Source organism: Anabrus simplex, chromosome 2, assembly GCF_040414725.1.
Source record: "Anabrus simplex isolate iqAnaSimp1 chromosome 2, ASM4041472v1, whole genome shotgun sequence".
In the NCBI taxonomy this organism is placed as follows: domain Eukaryota; kingdom Metazoa; phylum Arthropoda; class Insecta; order Orthoptera; family Tettigoniidae; genus Anabrus; species Anabrus simplex.
The window spans coordinates 6474964-6492902 of record NC_090266.1 but is presented as its reverse complement, the minus strand read 5'-3'; the positions used below and the strand labels follow the sequence as shown (position 1 = coordinate 6492902).

The following is a 17939-nucleotide window of genomic DNA, read 5'->3' as shown; positions in this document are numbered from 1 at the left end:
TTATCTTATGGAATACTGTCGAAGGAGGCTACTAAAAGGGATACCTGACTTGAAAGAGCAAGTGTTAGCGAACTAGGGGTCATTAGCTGAGCCTAGGTATGATGTATGCTAAGCTGTTGTGTATAACCTCCCTTGGACAATTCCTGTAGGTCACTTTATTCCGAGGGGGGGGGGGTTGATCAGAGTAAAGCTCCTCCAGGGGCACCTAGCAACCTGTGCTGTTGTTGTGTCTGCAATGGCGAACTTAGGTTTTTTTACCGGAGTCTAGCTATGATGTGTTCTAAGCTGTCGTCTATTTAACCTCCTTGGCCAACTCTTGTAGGACACTTCATTCTGATGTGGTAAGGTTCTAGCAGTGTAAAGCTCCTCCAGGGGCACTAGGGATAAATGGGGGATTCTGGGCCAGGGGCTAATGCGCAAGATGGCCGCCGCGCGCAATCTACCTCTAGGGCTACCGCGCAAGATGGCCGCCACGCGCAATCTATCTCTAGCTACGCGCTACATCCTCGGACACCTTCAGAAAATAGGATGTCGTTATCTTATGGAATACTGTCGAAGGAGGCTACTAAAAGGGATACCTGACTTGAAAGAGCAAGTGTTAGCGAACTAGGGGTCATTAGCTGAGCCTAGGTATGATGTATGCTAAGCTGTTGTGTATAACCTCCCTTGGACAATTCCTGTAGGTCACTTTATTCCGAGGGGGGGGGTTGATCAGAGTAAAGCTCCTCCAGGGGCACCTAGCAACCTGTGCTGTTGTTGTGTCTGCAATGGCGAACTTAGGTTTTTTTACCGGAGTCTAGCTATGATGTGTGCTAAGCTGTCGTCTATTTAACCTCCTTGGCCAACTCTTGTAGGACACTTCATTCTGATGTGGTAAGGTTCTAGCAGAGTAAAGCTCCTCCAGGGGCACTAGGGATAAAAGGGGGATTCTGGGCCAGGGGCTAATGCGCAAGATGGCCGCCGCGCGCAATCTACCTCTAGGGCTACCGCGCAAGATGGCCGCCACGCGCAATCTATCTCTAGCTACGCGCTACATCCTCGGACACCTTCAGAAAATAGGATGTCGTTATCTTATGGAATACTGTCGAAGGAGGCTACTAAAAGGGATACCTGACTTGAAAGAGCAAGTGTTAGCGAACTAGGGGTCATTAGCTGAGCCTAGGTATGATGTATGCTAAGCTGTTGTGTATAACCTCCCTTGGACAACTCCTGTAGGTCACTTTATTCCGAGGGGGGGGGTTGATCAGAGTAAAGCTCCTCCAGGGGCACCTAGCAACCTGTGCTGTTGTTGTGTCTGCAATGGCGAACTTAGGTTTTTTTACCGGAGTCTAGCTATGATGTGTGCTAAGCTGTCGTCTATTTAACCTCCTTGGCCAACTCTTGTAGGATACTTCATTCTGATGTGGTAAGGTTCTAGCAGAGTAAAGCTCCTCCAGGGGCACCCTTGCCTTAGGTAGGAGCCGAGGCACCTGTGATGTTGTGCCTGCATTAGCGAACTCGGGTATTTTAGCTGGGTCTAGGCATGTTGTGTGCTAAGCTATCGTCTATCCAACCTGCTTGGCCAACTCTTGTAGGGAGTACTTCAGCCCTAGAGGAGCAGAGTAAATGCTACTCCTAAGGATTCGAACGTGGAGTTGATATAAACTCAAAACTAAAGAGCTTAATTGCAATTCAAATATCCTCACCCTGATTGAAATATGTGTACGATGTGTACTGACTACAGTAAATGTGGAGACATGTTCATCTCAGCAGAAAAAGAATGACTTTGCGAGCTAAGCTGTATTTTCCCCTACCTGGTGTAGTACTAAAAAATGTTGACAATATGTTATGATGCGAGACACTTGACTTGAGAGAGAACGCGGAGTCTTCAGCTACAGGTCAAAGCTTGTTCGCGATGACGGCACTACAGCTCTTGCTACCAAGATAACGTTACTCTACTTAGATCTGAATTGTTTTATGAGGTAGGGTGGAGGGGTAGATTTTTATTAATGGTATACTGCTAGTCGTATGGGTAACTAAAAGGGATGGGCTAACTCAGGAGAGAGCTGTGCTAGGACACAGAGGTAATTAGACATATACAGAGCCTTATAGACGCATTCTCTAATTTTCTTCTTTCTTTCTTAACCTGCTTACCATCCAGGGTTGATTTTTCCCTTGGACTCAGCGAGGGATCTCACCTCTACCGCCTTAATGACCGTATTCAAGAGCTACAGACTCTGGGTGGGGGGATACCAGTACCTCGCCTTACATGGCCTATCGTTAACTTCTTAAGACTTAGCTGCTTACCTGATTATGGTTAAGAGTGCTAGGTTAACCTATGCATATGACGCCAGGCTTAACTTTACAAGGGCGTTACAGTCTCAAATTTGAGATTCGATCTTACGCTCAACCCAACTAGACGAGATAAGACATGATCCAGGGACTTTGATGCTGAGATTGGTGGAAGGACTAGGGATATGGTGTGAGGTGTAATACAAATGCTTTATTTACAGACGGCGTAATATTGGGGAGCATTTTCGAAGTTCTAAAAACGGAGAGCCTAGCATAACTTAGAAGAAATAACTGCACGTGCAAGTTGACTAGCTTTCGATGTATTTGCTAACACATAGAATACAAAGTATTTATTCCCTACAAGTTTGCATCTTAGGTACAATCACGCAGGAAGACCTTACCTTTCCTTGTACTGAATACCCAATGTAATACGTAAAATTAATGTGGTGCCGGAATATAGCTCTGCAGCATTTCGCGTATTATCAGAATTCCCGAATACAGAATAAAATCCTTACTTACACTTTACGTTCGATACCCCTGCAGGCCTGACGTTGCGCTGACCACGCGTTAACCTCCTAGGCGATGGTGTAAGCCTTAATACATAACATGCTTCATTCATTGAGACGTAAGGCTGAAAAGCAACCTTAGGTCCAGGGGAGATGAGCGACCGCGCAAGGTATCTGCCAAAGAAAGACAAAGGCTACGAAAGGCGTGAAAATTAAAGATTCCTTAGCCTTCGTAAACCTAATAGCGTAAGAGTCGGAAAAGAACAAGAGTTAACCGAGGAAGGTCGGATAGGATAGATAAAAGTGAGTGACCTAACACAAGTAAGTAGAAGCATGCGTATACATGGGCTCTTATGGCACTAACCCGGTGGAGGCTGTGCTAGGGCTTTTTGCCTTGTATCTAATAAAATCCATGACCCAGCCTGGAATTACCCTAATTCGAGGTTCTATCCTCCTAACCGGATGCCCTCCTAACTTGCAACGCTCGGTGGAGTGATGTAGGAGGGTGATGGAATACTGCTGTAAGAAACGACTAAAAAAGGGGTGCTCGAGGGCTTTTAACTTCCGAGCGTGGTATTAGCGACAAGAGGACCTCAAGCTGAGTCTGGCGTTAATTATAGTTGTTTAACATTTTTGAATAGGGAATCGAAGGTTTAGTGACTCGAGAACAATCTTCTACTCACAACCACGAGGCTTTAGGAATCTGCTGACAGTGTAGCCGGTTACGCTATGTAAGCAACTCATCTGTCGCAGAGATGCATGCCGTTACAATTGACATGAATGAAATATCTGACCCGTACACACTTCGACTCTTTGAATACAACTCTGCATCTGTTGGCACAAAGGGGTCTATAGCTGAGTCTGGCATAAGTCTAACTCTGCAGAGCTACTACAGGGTTTACAACTTGTAACTCATAAGCTATTAGTTTTTATTAGCTTAACATTCGGAACAAGGCTGCTATGCAAGATAGCTGCTATACTTTATTCGTTTAGACTTAAGTAGAGGGCTGTCTCATAGGCTGACAACTTGTAACTTAAGACCTCATGCATTACAATTGTGTCAAACACGGAATGTAGCGTACAGGACCTGTTATTTCTCTTTCTTCTTCTCCTCCTTAACCTTTTTCTCAATATATTTGGATTAACACGACGAAAACACATAGTTCGCAAGCCAGAAAACGTAATCATGCACAGTTAAATTTATGACCTAGCCTAAAATTAAATCTAAGCCCTTGTTGATGTAGATGAAGAGAAGTTTATTACGTCGGAAACACTTAGTTCTCAAGCCACAAAACATAATCATACGCAGTTAAAATTACGACCCGCCGGGGATCGAACCCAACGCCTTGTAAAGGTTAGTATGCTAGTGATACAACCGAGGAGCCTTGTATCTAATAAAATCCATGACCCAGCCTGAAATTACATCAGCCCTCGACAATACTAACTATTAAGTGAACTACGAGGGGTTATTAACTGTGTGTCTCTTATTACTCTTAGAAAATGTACATTTAAGCTCTACTGATAAAATGTTAGTCTCTTCTATCTTTAAAGTCGCAACGTCCATTGGTTAACACTTGGTTTCTTTCGAGCTTAACATTTAAACTATATAGGCTATACTCGTATATATAACATGTAGCGTGCCTGCCTCTTACCCGGAGGCCCCGGGTTCGATTCGTGGCTAGGTTAAGGATTTTTACCTGGACTTGTGGGTTGGTTCGAGGTCTACTTAGCGTACGTGATTAGAATTGACGGGCTTTCTGACGATGAGATAGCGGCCCCGGTCTAGAAAGCTAAGAATAACGGCCGAGAGGATTCGTCGTGCTGACTACACGACACCTCGTAATCCGCAATCCTTCGGGCTGAGCGACGGCCGCTTGGTAGGCCCAGGCCCTTCAAGGGATGTAGTGTTATGGGGTTTGTTTATGTGTGTATAACATTTTACTCTTACGTCTAACTCTATTGATAAATTGTCGTTCTCTTCTGACTTCAAACTGGTTACCTATCTGACCTTTATTAATCCAAATTTCGATTCTTCTAATGTTTAACTGCCTGCTGTCATTTCTTGATGGCTACAGTACTTTGCATCCATCTCTTGGCACAGGCCAGAGTAAAGTGTAGCTTCCACCGAAGTCCCAGTCAACATTCATGGCTGTGACAATATTGAAGTTGCTGGGGTATGGGTAGTGCTGAGTAATGACATTCAGAGCATGACTAGTGCATCTGAGTGTTATGAAAGGTGCTGCTCATAGGGTCAGTCGTGCTGCAATAGTACTTTCTGACCCAGTGAGGAAAGCAATGACAAACTACCTCACTCATCATCTTGCCTAGTACGCCTCATTACGGTGCTGCCATTGGTTTTTGGGTTTTCCTTACAGCCGCATAACCTTTGGTGGTGCAATTTGCGGATCCAACCAGCCTCTGCGCTGATGACCTAACAGACAGACTAATTTTTAAACTTGCGACTCGACTCAAGAACATTTAACGATTCAGCTGAAGTTGGTACATTTTTGATGGCAGCAACACCCTTATCGATTGTTATCTGCAAGAACGCTTCTACTTTGTTAGGAATAGCAAATTAATCTCTATTGGTAAATGGTTTACCTCTTCTAACTTTAAAACTCGTGACGATGTGTAACCTCTGTTGTTCATGATCAATGACTGTTCACAATGTACCTTACAGTAATGTAATCTGTTCGTGTTGTGTATATCTGTGGTTATTCTTCAATAAACAACGGCACTGGATGATCTACTAGACTTATGGTTTTTGTTATAGTCCTCTACTATAAGCAGTTACAACCTAAGCTTCTCAACATTGTGTATTATTCCTGCTAAGGTACACGGGAAACTGATAAATGTCTGATTCTAAGAAAACGAAATGTTTACCGTGCTAATGACAATGAGTTAAAACTGTGTGTTCAAAACCAAAAAGAAATTCGTGCTACACACATGATAGTGAACGAATAGCGAGAAATGAGATTATATTTGAGGTAGCCTTGATCTGGACGCGGGAACGGCGCCACCTCGATATTCACTTTAACACTGCGCGTGGCTGACACTCGCACCTTTGTGACATGGAGTTAACACATACGATATTTCGTTGGAATATTTAGACACGGCTGAGACAACAAACCTGAAAATATCACTGTATACTGTGGAGTTCTTTTATGATTAGACGTGCGGCGGGACTACCACATCTTGCTATTTTCCGTTGACATTCTTGTAAGTAGCTTCTGAAGGAAGTCAGGGATACCTTGTCGTTGGTTTTAGTGTAAAACTGATACCCCATACTAAGCCAAGTCAGAGCATGTCTATGATCACGTCCGCTAATGTCCAAAGTCAATATTGCACGATACACGTTGTTCGGGTTTCTAGATCCCGTCAACCTGTCCAACGCTACTCTGAGCCACTGCCAAACGTCCTTGACGGCTCCACAACTAGTCAGTCTATGGGACCGAGTGTCAATTACCGAGCATTTATTACATAGTGGCGATTGTGTCATCCCTTGGCGGAATTTCTTTTTTTTCTGTCGGAAGTAACTCGTTTATAACCTTATAGCTAGCTACATTCCATTCTATGCGGATGCAAGACATTTGAAAAGTTGTGCAAATATTAGTCCAATATTAATTGGGCTATTTGACCGTAATTTGTGGAAGATGAACATGCTTCTATAGCAATTCATTATAAATTAGTTTAACAGTGAGGATATTGTGGTCAGGAAGTTGCAAGCTATGAAGAGCCTTCAGAAACGATTTAAAACAAGATGAGCGAAGATATTCATTATTTTCCACAAGGAGTGTTCTATCTTGGTCGGATGACGACTACTGCACCATTTCTCTGAACAGGAAAGCTTTGCATTTTTCGGAGACTGCTATGAGGCCTAATCTCCCTTGGTCATGCCGACATCGTACGACATGGTGTGTCGAATGGACTTTCTTCCGCCCTTCAAAAATCCGACTACCTCTGCCGGGTTTGAACCCGCTATCTTGGGATCCGGAGGCCGACACTCTACCACGGATCCACAGAGGCAGCTAGATTGAAACATAACAAGGCTAGAATCGAACACTGCACTCGATGGTGTTAACTTCAACATGTGATTAGAACATTGATTGATGTGTTCAGAACACTAAATAAGTGATCAAGGCTAGAATAGAACACGGTACTCGATACAACATATGTTTAGAAAAAGTCAGGGGTACCTTTGTTCTAAGAAAATCAGATTGAAATATAACAAGACTAGAATCGAACACTGCACTCGATATCGTTAACTTCAACATGTGATTAGAACATTGATTGATGGGTTCAAAGCACTAAATAAGTGATTAAGGCTAGAATCGAACACTACTTGATGCAACACATGTTTAGAACATGTGAGGGGATACCTATGTTCTAAGAAGATTAGATTACAAAAGAAACATAACAAGACTAGAATAGAACACTGTACTCGATGTCGTTAACCTCAACATGTGATCAGAACAGTGATTGTTGTGTTCAAAACATTAAATAAGCGATCAAGACTAGAATCGAACACTGTACTCGATACAACACGTGTTTAGAACACGTCAGGGGATTCCTTTGTTCTAAGAATATCAGATTGAAACGTAACAAGTCTAGAATCGAACACTGCACTCGATGTCGTTAACCTCAACATGTGATCAGAACATTGATGTGTTAAGAGCAAAAGTACAAATACAATGATTTGCCTAGTGCGAAAATAACAAACAATAGAAAAACACTGTGCACATACTGCGTAGCTAACACGCTCAGTAAACGATATAGCAACACTTCAATGATTTGTCTAGTGCGAAAATAAAAAACCACTAAAAACCTTATAGCGTAGCCAACTCGCTCGGTCACTCGCTTAGTAATTGCAAATACGTGTTATCGACCAGAACACTGATATACGCATACACGTTACTCCTTTTTTCAAAACACGCGGACAAGGATGTTGCGAGATACTACACCTGACATACATACGTGCTAAACAAGCGAGGTTGAAAAAATAATAAATCATAAATTTTTTGTACGCATGTTTTCTCCTCCAAGTTCTAAGACCAAATGGAAGCAGTACTGTGGGTTTCTGCTACGGCTTGCTTGAACGTGAACGGAAGTGGCATGTTATCTCATCAAACAATACGCATGACTTTGTTCCTGCAAACACGCAAGTCAGATAATTACAGAAAAAAAAATGGATACCGCGATTCAATTCCTGGCAACTTATTACCTTTTGCTGCAGGAAGGGCATCCGGCCAGAACCTTATGTCTCATGTAATTACACGTTGCCGGGAAGACTGACGATCGCGCAGGAAATAGCTAGGAGCGGCTAGCTACCCCTTAGCGTTTGCTTCTTTTAGAGCTGCCGACAGTAGGGTTTCGAACCCGCTATGTCTATATCTTATTCACAGACATGATAGAAGTAGTGAGAATGATTGCGGGTACAACATGTTGATGGTGATTCATCTTACGGATGGGGGCGTTAAGCCTTGTGCAGGATTCCTCGACAAGAGCAGCCTATGTGCCGACACCGGGTTATACCCTCTCCCTACTGTCGTATATCACATCCTCGGGGTGGTGGAAATATACGATTTCTAATAACTAAAGTGCGTACTAAAAGCCTGGATTAAATTATATAAGAGTAAGGGAATATAACGCTGTTGATGGTGATTCACATGTCGGATCGGGGCGTTATGCTTTGGGAGTAGGCTATGTGCCGGCACTGGCTTTTACCTTCTCCCTTACTGTTATATATTACATCCTCGGGGAGGCAGTAGTATACAATTTTGTTAACTAGAGGGTGTGCTAAAGCCTGCATTAAATTCTAAAAGATTGAGGGCATGTAATGTTGTTGATGGTGATTTACATGTCGGATGGGGACTTAAGCGTTGAGCAGACCACTTCGACAGGAGTAGGCTATGTGCCAGCTCCGGGTTTTACCTTCTCCGTACAAGCATAATATTTTATCTTAGGAACTTACACCAGCTAAATGCTAGAAGGCTATAGTAAGGGAATTACCTACACGGTCAAGAAAATGCCATTGCACAGTTATCGTTAAGTTACAGGTGTGTAAACTGTTTGCCTTATCATACATACGGTGTCCTCGCTGCTTGCTACAGCCGGAAAGCAGTGTACAGTTTCTGTCAACGCATGCATTCCTTACCTCGCTCTGACTTACTGTGTAACACACATATACTACCTCACAGGCAGTGTTCTAAAGCGTTATAATTTCGGTTAGAAAATGAAACTACTATCTGGCCTAAGCGGCTTTATTTGTTATGCAGAAAAAGGATCGAACCTGATATGTTGACAACACGAGACGTAACCCGGTACCGGAAATTATTTTAAACTTACTGCCGGCACATAGCATACTCCTAAAGCTTAACGCCCGAACTACACTAAGAAGCGGCTATCTGCTCCCGGTTCCCAGGCTTAAGAATCCGTTTTACAGCCGGATGCCCTTCTTGACGCAAAACTGAGATTTTAACTCGCAATAATCTGCTTTACAGTCGGATGCTCTTTTTGATGCAATAACTAAGATCCTAAATCCCAATAATCTGTTTTACAGCAGGATGCCCTTCCTGACGCGAGAACTAAGATTTTAAATCGCAAGAATCTGTTTTACAGCAGGATACCCTTCCTGATGCGAGAACTAAGATTATAAGTCGCAAAATATGTTTTACAGCTAGATGCCCTTCTTGACGCAAGAACCAAGGTTTGAAATCGCAAGAATCTGTTTTACAGCCGAATTCTCTTCTTAACGCAAGAACTAAGATTTTAAATCTCAGTATCTAACGTCTTACATCATGAACCATTGCTTTAGAGCCGGTTGTCCTTCCTAACGTCAAAGGACCAGGATTTTAAGTCGCAAGAATATGTTTCACAACCAGATGCCCTTCTTAACGCGAGAATCGGGGTTTTACAGCAGGATTTTTTTTAATGCAAGAACTATGACTTTAAATCGCAGTATCTATTCTCTCACATCACTAAAAATTGTTTTGCGGCTAGATGCCCTTCTTGACGCGAGGACTTGAATCGCGGTATCCTTCATTTTATTTCTGTAAGTGTCTGACTTGCGTGTATGCAAGAACAAGTTCACGCGTATTTTTTACTGAAATGGCACTTCTGTTCACCTTTAAGCAAGCCGTAGCAGAAACTCACAGTACTGCGTCCATTTTGTCTTACAACTTGGAGGACACAACATGCGTACAAAAATTTTATAATTTATTATTTGTTTCATCTTCTCTCTTTTTAACATGTAGGAGTAGGAGTCTGGAATAAATTAGCAAGGGAAATGTTTGATAAAATTCCCAGTTCTTTGACAAATTGAAGAAAAGTGCAGGTACCAATTGATGGGGTGCACGACAGCCATAAATGCAGATCACTGAGTATTGATTGTTTGTTCGATTGATTGATGGATTGATTCGTTCTTTGATTGATTGATTGATTGATTGATTGATTGATTGATTGATTGATTGATTGATTGATTGATTGATTGATTGATTGATTGATTGATTGATTGATTGATTGCTTGCTTGCTTGCTTGCTTGCTTGCTTGATTGATTGATTGATTGATTGATTGATTGATTGATTGATTGATTGATTGATTGATTGATTGATTGATTGATTGATTGATTCAATGGTGTGGTTTCTACGAAAACAAGTTACTTGGGGTTTCATTAGTACGAAGTTGTTGAAAGGTTAAAATTATTGAGTACTTACGAAACTGCAGCTATCATTCTGTCGGGTCGCAAGGCTCGTAACATACACATTTTCTGCAGAACACTTTTATGTTTCCACTCAGGGGGAAACGCTTCTCTTTCAGGACAGTCTGATCCAACGAGCCTCCTCCAACGATCCGGCTCAGTTTCAATATCCCTGTCAAAATGCCTGCAAAAAGGTGAAAACTTATAATTAACTGCACACATGCCAAGTGGCCTTGGCTACAAGGGATCGCAATACGTCGGTACAGCACGTGGGTGGGTAATAGAGGAAATGTTTTAGAAGAAGTTGTAGATTAGAAAGAAATAAGGTTACGGAAGCAAGGAGAAATATGGAGCTCACAAGGAAACATAATTTAGCAAATAATTGTGACGCGATGGTGAGCATAATTCACAGTTATATGAATTTACTGAAAGGGATAGAAACAGGACTTCGAAAGGGCATTCCGGGAATCACTAATAATGGAGGAGATGTATGCGTCGTAACTTACAGAACAATATTATGGCTTATACTAGTGAATTCCTGAAATTTCAAGGGGATACTTTTGGGGGTTCTGCCGCCACATCCACTCGCGGACCCATGGGAGAGGCCTCCAGCTCATGGACTGTGCTGACTAACAGTGCGTACTTAACCTCACATGATCTGATGTTAGATGTTACACTGGCTATATGCCCAGGCTTAACCTCACAGAACTCGCGTTCCATCCTAGGCTCAACACAACTACCAACGTAATTATGGTCAAAAGTGCTAGCTTAACATAGCAGGTACGCATCTGATGCCAGGCTTAACTTTACCAGGGTGCTACAGTCTCAAATTTGAGATTCGATCAAAGGCTTAAACTAACTAGACAAGATGAGATATAGCCAGGGAGACATTAGGGGGCTTTGATGCTGATATTGGTGGAAGCTAAACTTGAAACAGGATGTTAGCCACACACATTGGACTAGGGAAATGGTGTAAGGCTTAATGCATATGTTTATTGATAGAGGCATAACGTTAAAATGTAACCTTAGGTCTTGAAGCTGAGCGAACGCACAAAAGGTAAAAGGGATAAAGGCTAAAGGGCAAAATAACTACGGGGCAAATGGGCTAAACGGAAGAATGTCCAAAGAGCAAAATGTAGAAGGACTAAGGGCTAAAGGGCTAAAGGGCAGAATGTCTAGAGGGCAAGAGGGCAGAATAGCTAAAGGGCAAACGGGCTAAATGGTAGAATGGCAAGAGAGCTGAAGACTAAAGAACTGAAGGGCAAAAGGGCTAAATGCTAAAGTGTAAAAGGGCTATAGCGCAGAATGGCCAAAGGACAAAAGGGAAAATAGGCTAAAAATGTAAGGGGCAAAGCGGTTAAAGGATTAAACTGTAAAACGCATTTTTATTTTAACGTTTGTGCTATAAATTTAAACTCTATAGACTTACAGCAATTTACTGTATTACTGTTATTATTTAGAAATTATACCCTGAGTTAAGATCTGAAAAACTGTTCGTTTTTCTTCATGTTAAAAAGGGTTAATACCTACCAATTACAATAAAAACATTTGTCAGACATGTAACTACAACATAATCTTTTAAGATCTGCATGGAATAACACTGCTCTCACATGTAGCACAGTGAAAAAAATGTTTTTTCTAGATAGCTGCACATACGTACATTAATAATAATAATTTCGTGTGGCTATTTCTAGCCGAGTGCAGCCCTTGTAAGGCAGACCCTCCGATGAGGGTGGGCGGCATCTGCCATGTGTAGGTAACTGCGTGTTAATGTGGTGGAGGATAGTGTTATGTGTGGTGTGTGAGTTGCAGGGATGTTGGGGACATCACAAACACCCAGCCCCCGAGCCATTGGAATTAACCAATGAAGGTTAAAATCCCCGACTCGGCCAGGAATCGAACCCGGGACCCTCTGAACCGAAGGCCAGTACGCTGACCATTCAGCCAACGAGTCGGACACATACGTACATTGATGAAACTAGAAATTGTGTTGAAATAATAGGAGTAATGTTTAAAGGCTAGGCTTATGGAAATAAATCAATGATGGTTTAGTTTATCATGTGTATTATCTCAACTGAGATACAGATTTCAATAGCGTTTAATACAAAGTATGTTAGCGATAGATTAATTTCTTTACAGATCTTGTATACAATATATACAGAATATTCACAAAATTATGCATTATATACTAATATGTATATATACAGTCATTTGTAAGGTAAGGCAGCTTAAAATTAGCGTTTACTGCAACGTGCATAGCTCTAACTTAATATTTACAAAGATTATTCACACACGCAAGATAAAATCAACTGCCTCATGTGAAGTAGTACCTGCGAAAATACTATGTCCCCAGACTAGTGTGTTAGTAGTATTTGGAATAACAATGTCCTTACAGTCTTCATCCTTAAGTGCTACTTTGTTAATAAATTGAGTGTACAACTGTTGCTTCTTATTTCTAATAACAGCCATTTGCTTATATAAATGCGTTGATTGCTATGTATGCAATTGTTATCATTTTGTGAACCTAGGTTATTCTGAACTACATCCTTTTTAATACACTTCAATCTCTTTATTTGTTGTTCATTTAAGAGCATTATGCAATATGATTTAGATTTAGTACCTACAAATGAATCTATGATATTTCAAGCATATTCGTCTTTCATTTTTCCTATAAACTTTTGTTAATTAATGGTACGTAATAGGCATTATATACAGGATAGTTACTTGCATCACACCTACATAAGTATGGATTTATATCATTGTAATAGACATCAGTTTAATTTGGTAATGAAATGAATCGGTATCTCGGGTAATTTTATGCTATCTGCATACTTCTTCTTCATATAATCATAGTGGAATTCATTCATCAACGTTTTAGCAAAGGCAAGAGAGGTAGGTTTGTTGTACTTGACCTTAACATCTGTGCAAGGACTAAATTTTCATTTATAATAGTACAGGTATGGAAATTAAATTTAGATATTAAATTCGAATTCCTTCGAATATTTTCCCACTTTTTAATCAATTACACATGAAGGCGTTTGTCAATATTTTCCATTTTCTTACCAAAAACAGTTACTCATGGGCTTAAATATCTTTGTCAAACTCGTTAACTGCATTTGTTCTTAAATCATTGTTCAGATCCATATATGATTTTAGTTACGGCGACTGATTAAATTCTAGTACGGGAGGAATTTTTGTTACCTTCAAACCATGCTGCAAACACTGTTTTGAATTCCGATCATGAATAACAGACTTAATTTCTCATTCAAATTGGCGATTAGCATGTTTTTTATTGATGTGATTTACGGAAACTTCATATTTCCAGGGCACAACGGTAAGTCATTATGAGAAGTGGGCGTACCTCTTTAGGATAACGTAAGCTGACTTTATTAGCTTCATCAATCACGCACTGCGGTAGCCAGCGGACGCCATTTAATTATAGATGCTGGCTCATATCCCACTTGTACGGATTTTTAGCACCAAGATAAGCAATATTCTGAAATATTCGACGTGTCAAAAATCGGGATTCACTTACTATTTGCCTCAGAATAGCGCAGACTACACTGAAATAACCCATCTGTAATATATAATTTTATGAAGTGCACCATATCCATATCAGTTAGCAGTTCAAAATTCACTTGCGTATATTTAACATTGCATCCCAACTTAAACCGGGCGCTGTAATAGTATTCGTCACTAATTTCAGCTGAATTCAGCGTGTTGTAAAGACATTGATTTAATGATATGGAGCGATATTCGAGACATTCTAAACAGTCTATATAATCATAACCGAATACACCTTTACGTCGAAATAAATTAAACTAGTTTTCCTCACAAAACACACTTCGACGTCCTTTAAAGAGTTTGGTTTGCAATTTACTTGAAATTTTATCATGGCTACGCGCCATAAAGCGGAACCGGGAACCTCAATATTATAGTATGCTTCCCATCTACCTTCACCCACTTTGTAAATGCAATATACGATTTTTTTCTGAGGGATTCGATTAATTTTGTGATCTAAAGCTCCGAATTCTGTATTAATAAAGTGTAAGACGTAACCAGATATGTCAGAAAAAATTTATCTTCTCAACATACTTACTGAGCTGCTTTTCTAAGACGATAACATACTTACGAATCTGATGAACACCTTCTTTCTTGACATACCTACACTTATTCTTCTTCGAGAGGAAGGAGTGGGAGGAGGAGAAGGTAATACCTAATCAAAAATAAAAGAATATGCCAATTCCACATTATTAATTTACATCTTGTATGTACAAGTTTTATCTCGAATCATTTTACCGTAGTGATGTTTGCGTACTTCTCTCTTCTCGACGCAATTCTTGTATGTACAAGCTTTATCTTACAAATTTTGTATGCACAAGTATAAACTTGAATCATTTGCAGTAGTACGCTCTCACCGTACCTCCACATTCTTACTATCTTCTTATAATGTGTACAGTAAATTGTGATGTAAGACAGTTTAGCGTGTATATTACAAAGTACACAACTCTAACATAATGTTTACACACACATATCCGCTTTATGTGAAGTAGTACCTATCAATACAACTATGCCCCCAGGGTAGAGTGTTGGTAGAATTTAAAATGACAGACCGTTTACAATCATCATTATTAAGGGCTACCTTACTAATTAAATGAGTGTACAACTGATGCTTCTTGCTTCCAATAACAGCTATTTTCTTATGTAAAGTAGGTGGATTACTTTTAATAAATATTTTATAATTTTCTAAACTTAGCCGATTCTGAAGTACATTATTTTGAATTCCCTTTAATCCCTTTATTTGTAGTTGATTTAAGATCATTATGCAATATGATTTGGACTTAGTACCTACATATGAGTCGATAATGTTTCCGCCACACTCGTCTTTCATTTTACCTAGAAACTTTTTGTTTACTAGCTGTAGATTATGTTGATTACTTTCAGGATAATTACTAGTATCACACCTACCCAAATCTGGCTTTATATCATAGTAATTGTCACGGGAATACCCGTGCAATACAGAGGTGAAAGAAGGTGCGGGCTGGAATGGGTCTAACTACAAAGCTTATATATTGATTATAATTGCATTAAAGGTTATATTTTCGAAAATAGCAAAACTTAAAATTTTACATAGAATTTCAGAGTTTCACAAATAACAAAAAGTTAACAAATCAGGTAGAAGACCAGGAAAACCATGATATAGAGATAATTTAACAAACTGGGCTACAAGCCCCACTTTATACAATTTCTGAGCTCTCCGCTCACAACCACATATTTACCCAAGTGCAGAAAACCCCTAATAACATGGAGCACTTGCTCCCAACTAGCAATGTCAGGCCTCCTAGAGGCACATATCCAGATACTAGAAAGAGCTGACCCGCTCTCAATTTTCCAAGCCTAATAAAGGCAAAACCTGACTTTTACACTCAATTGCCATCAAGGCACAGCTTTCATCAAATGAAACGGGGGTACCTCGTACCCAACCTACTGGGCCTCAGTGGAAAAAGAACAGATTAAGTAAATAGCCCAAAATACCAAGATGAATGGAGGCGTAGCTTGCACTCCTACATGAAGCCTTTTAAAACCTAAGAGGCACTAGGCCGATGAAACAGGGGCTATTCCCAAACCATGGAGGTGACTCGTATTAGAAAATTTAAGACATTACAGAAAGGAAGAAAAACAGTTACAAAACGTAATCACCTGAAACTAGTATGAAGGGGAGCTCGATAGGGTAAAGCACTCTCTATCGCCGAATTACAGTTAAAGATATTTGATGTTTTACAAAAACGATTGTAGATTACATGTTTATTATATAGCAGAGGTTTCGGACCTTCCCCGGCGATTAAGCTGCTGAGCTAGCAAGAAATAAAGATGTTAAGTGGCCATTACTGTACCTTGTTGAAGAGCTGCTGCCGGATGAAAGAAGCGCTTCCCGCCTCCTGCTACACTTCCATACACTAGGTTAGATGTTGTTCGAGTGGCCCAGAGACAAAAAAATCATCAGTTTTATACCCTCGTGGAAGATTCGAGACCTTTCATGAATAATCAAGCCACAACCCCTTTCTTTATTGGTCCGTCTTGAAATTACACTCAAAATCGAAGAAGAAACACATGATTGGTCAAAAATTAATTACAGAAATTCTGGATTGGCTCAATTCAAAACAGGCGGAAAGAAAAGTTTAATATCGTTAACCCACAAGTGAAAGGACGAAATTTAGTAAAGAGAAAACTTATGAATAAAACATTTCTTCAAAAGGTTCCTTAACTTCGCACCAGGGTGAATAATCATAGCTTTTTGTAGATACATCTATAAGAGAATGTCCACACTTCTTGATCAATGGAAAACAAAACAAGTTGAAATCCACACAGTATTGACAACTTCGTAATCACAAAATTTACGGTAGTGACATCTTCTGTGAAACTTATGAGTTGATCCAGTTTTTAAAGTTCACAGTTTCTCCTGCAGAGGAGTATTTTAAGGCAGAAAATTCAAATGTGCAGCATAGAGGTGTACCGGCCGATACAAACCTGCCCCCCAAATGTCCTTCCACGGGGTGACACAGAAGAAGTTTTTTAACAAATTTTAATCATCAATTGAAGAAAATTTCTCCTTCCTTGCAAACAGATGGTGGGAAAATGTGGAGGAGACATTGAGAATTTCCAGCGTTTAGTAGAAGAGTTTTGAAGAACATTTAAACCAAAATTTTGTTTACAGTCTCCGTTTTTGAAGTAGATATCTAGGAGATAGTTGATCTCCGGCTTGAGAGTGTCTTTGTCGCCGTAGAATGAAAACTATGTGGTGATAATTTTGTCGGCAAGACCTCCGGACCCCTCAAGTACCCTGAGATACCTCTCATTCGCACTATGAAAGGGGTAGTCGTGGTGAAGGACGCCGCAGATGCGAAGTTTGTTTACAGTCCGCAGGTAAGCTTGCGCTTGGTGCGCCGCACTTCAGCCTGTGCCGGGAGATAGCCTCCGGCGCGCCGTACACAGGAAGACAATCACGGGGGTGGAGTGGGCCCCTACCCCACCACGGTGGCGGTAAGGCGCCGAACGGCTGCGGGGCACTGAAACAGCAAAATCTCGGCGGCAGAATTGTTGTTGATATATGATTTTAGGGTACGATTTTGTTGGTGAGGCAAAGGGGCCAGCGGCGTGGAAATTTGGTTAGCCACGGGTATGGTTTAGCGGGAGACAGGAACTTGATAATAGCCGCAAGGGAAAGGGCAGCAGAGGAACCAGAGGGGAAAATCTTACATCAAATACTAATTTCTATAACCATTAAAGTAAATTGGGGCTTGTTGTTGTTGTTGTTAGTCGTTTAGTCGCTTTCGACTCTCCGTGACCCCATAGACCAAAGTGCGCCATTTTTTCCTGTCGTATACTATTTTCCGAAATCTTTCTAAATGGAGAGCCGTGGCTTCGTTGATGTCATCAAATCACCTCATCCGTCGTCGCCCTCTTC

At 40.8% G+C, this 17939-nt stretch overlaps 1 protein-coding gene across 1 annotated transcript in view; it reads right to left on the bottom strand.

The window, feature by feature from the left end:
- LOC136863901 (dynein beta chain, ciliary-like) overlaps positions 1-17939 on the bottom strand; it is a 5220903-nt gene that overhangs the window by 980043 nt on the left and 4222921 nt on the right. The window contains exon 70 of the mRNA XM_068226514.1: positions 10491-10658. Within this exon, the coding sequence (XP_068082615.1) occupies positions 10491-10658 (168 nt within the window). The remainder of the gene's footprint in view (positions 1-10490; positions 10659-17939) is intronic.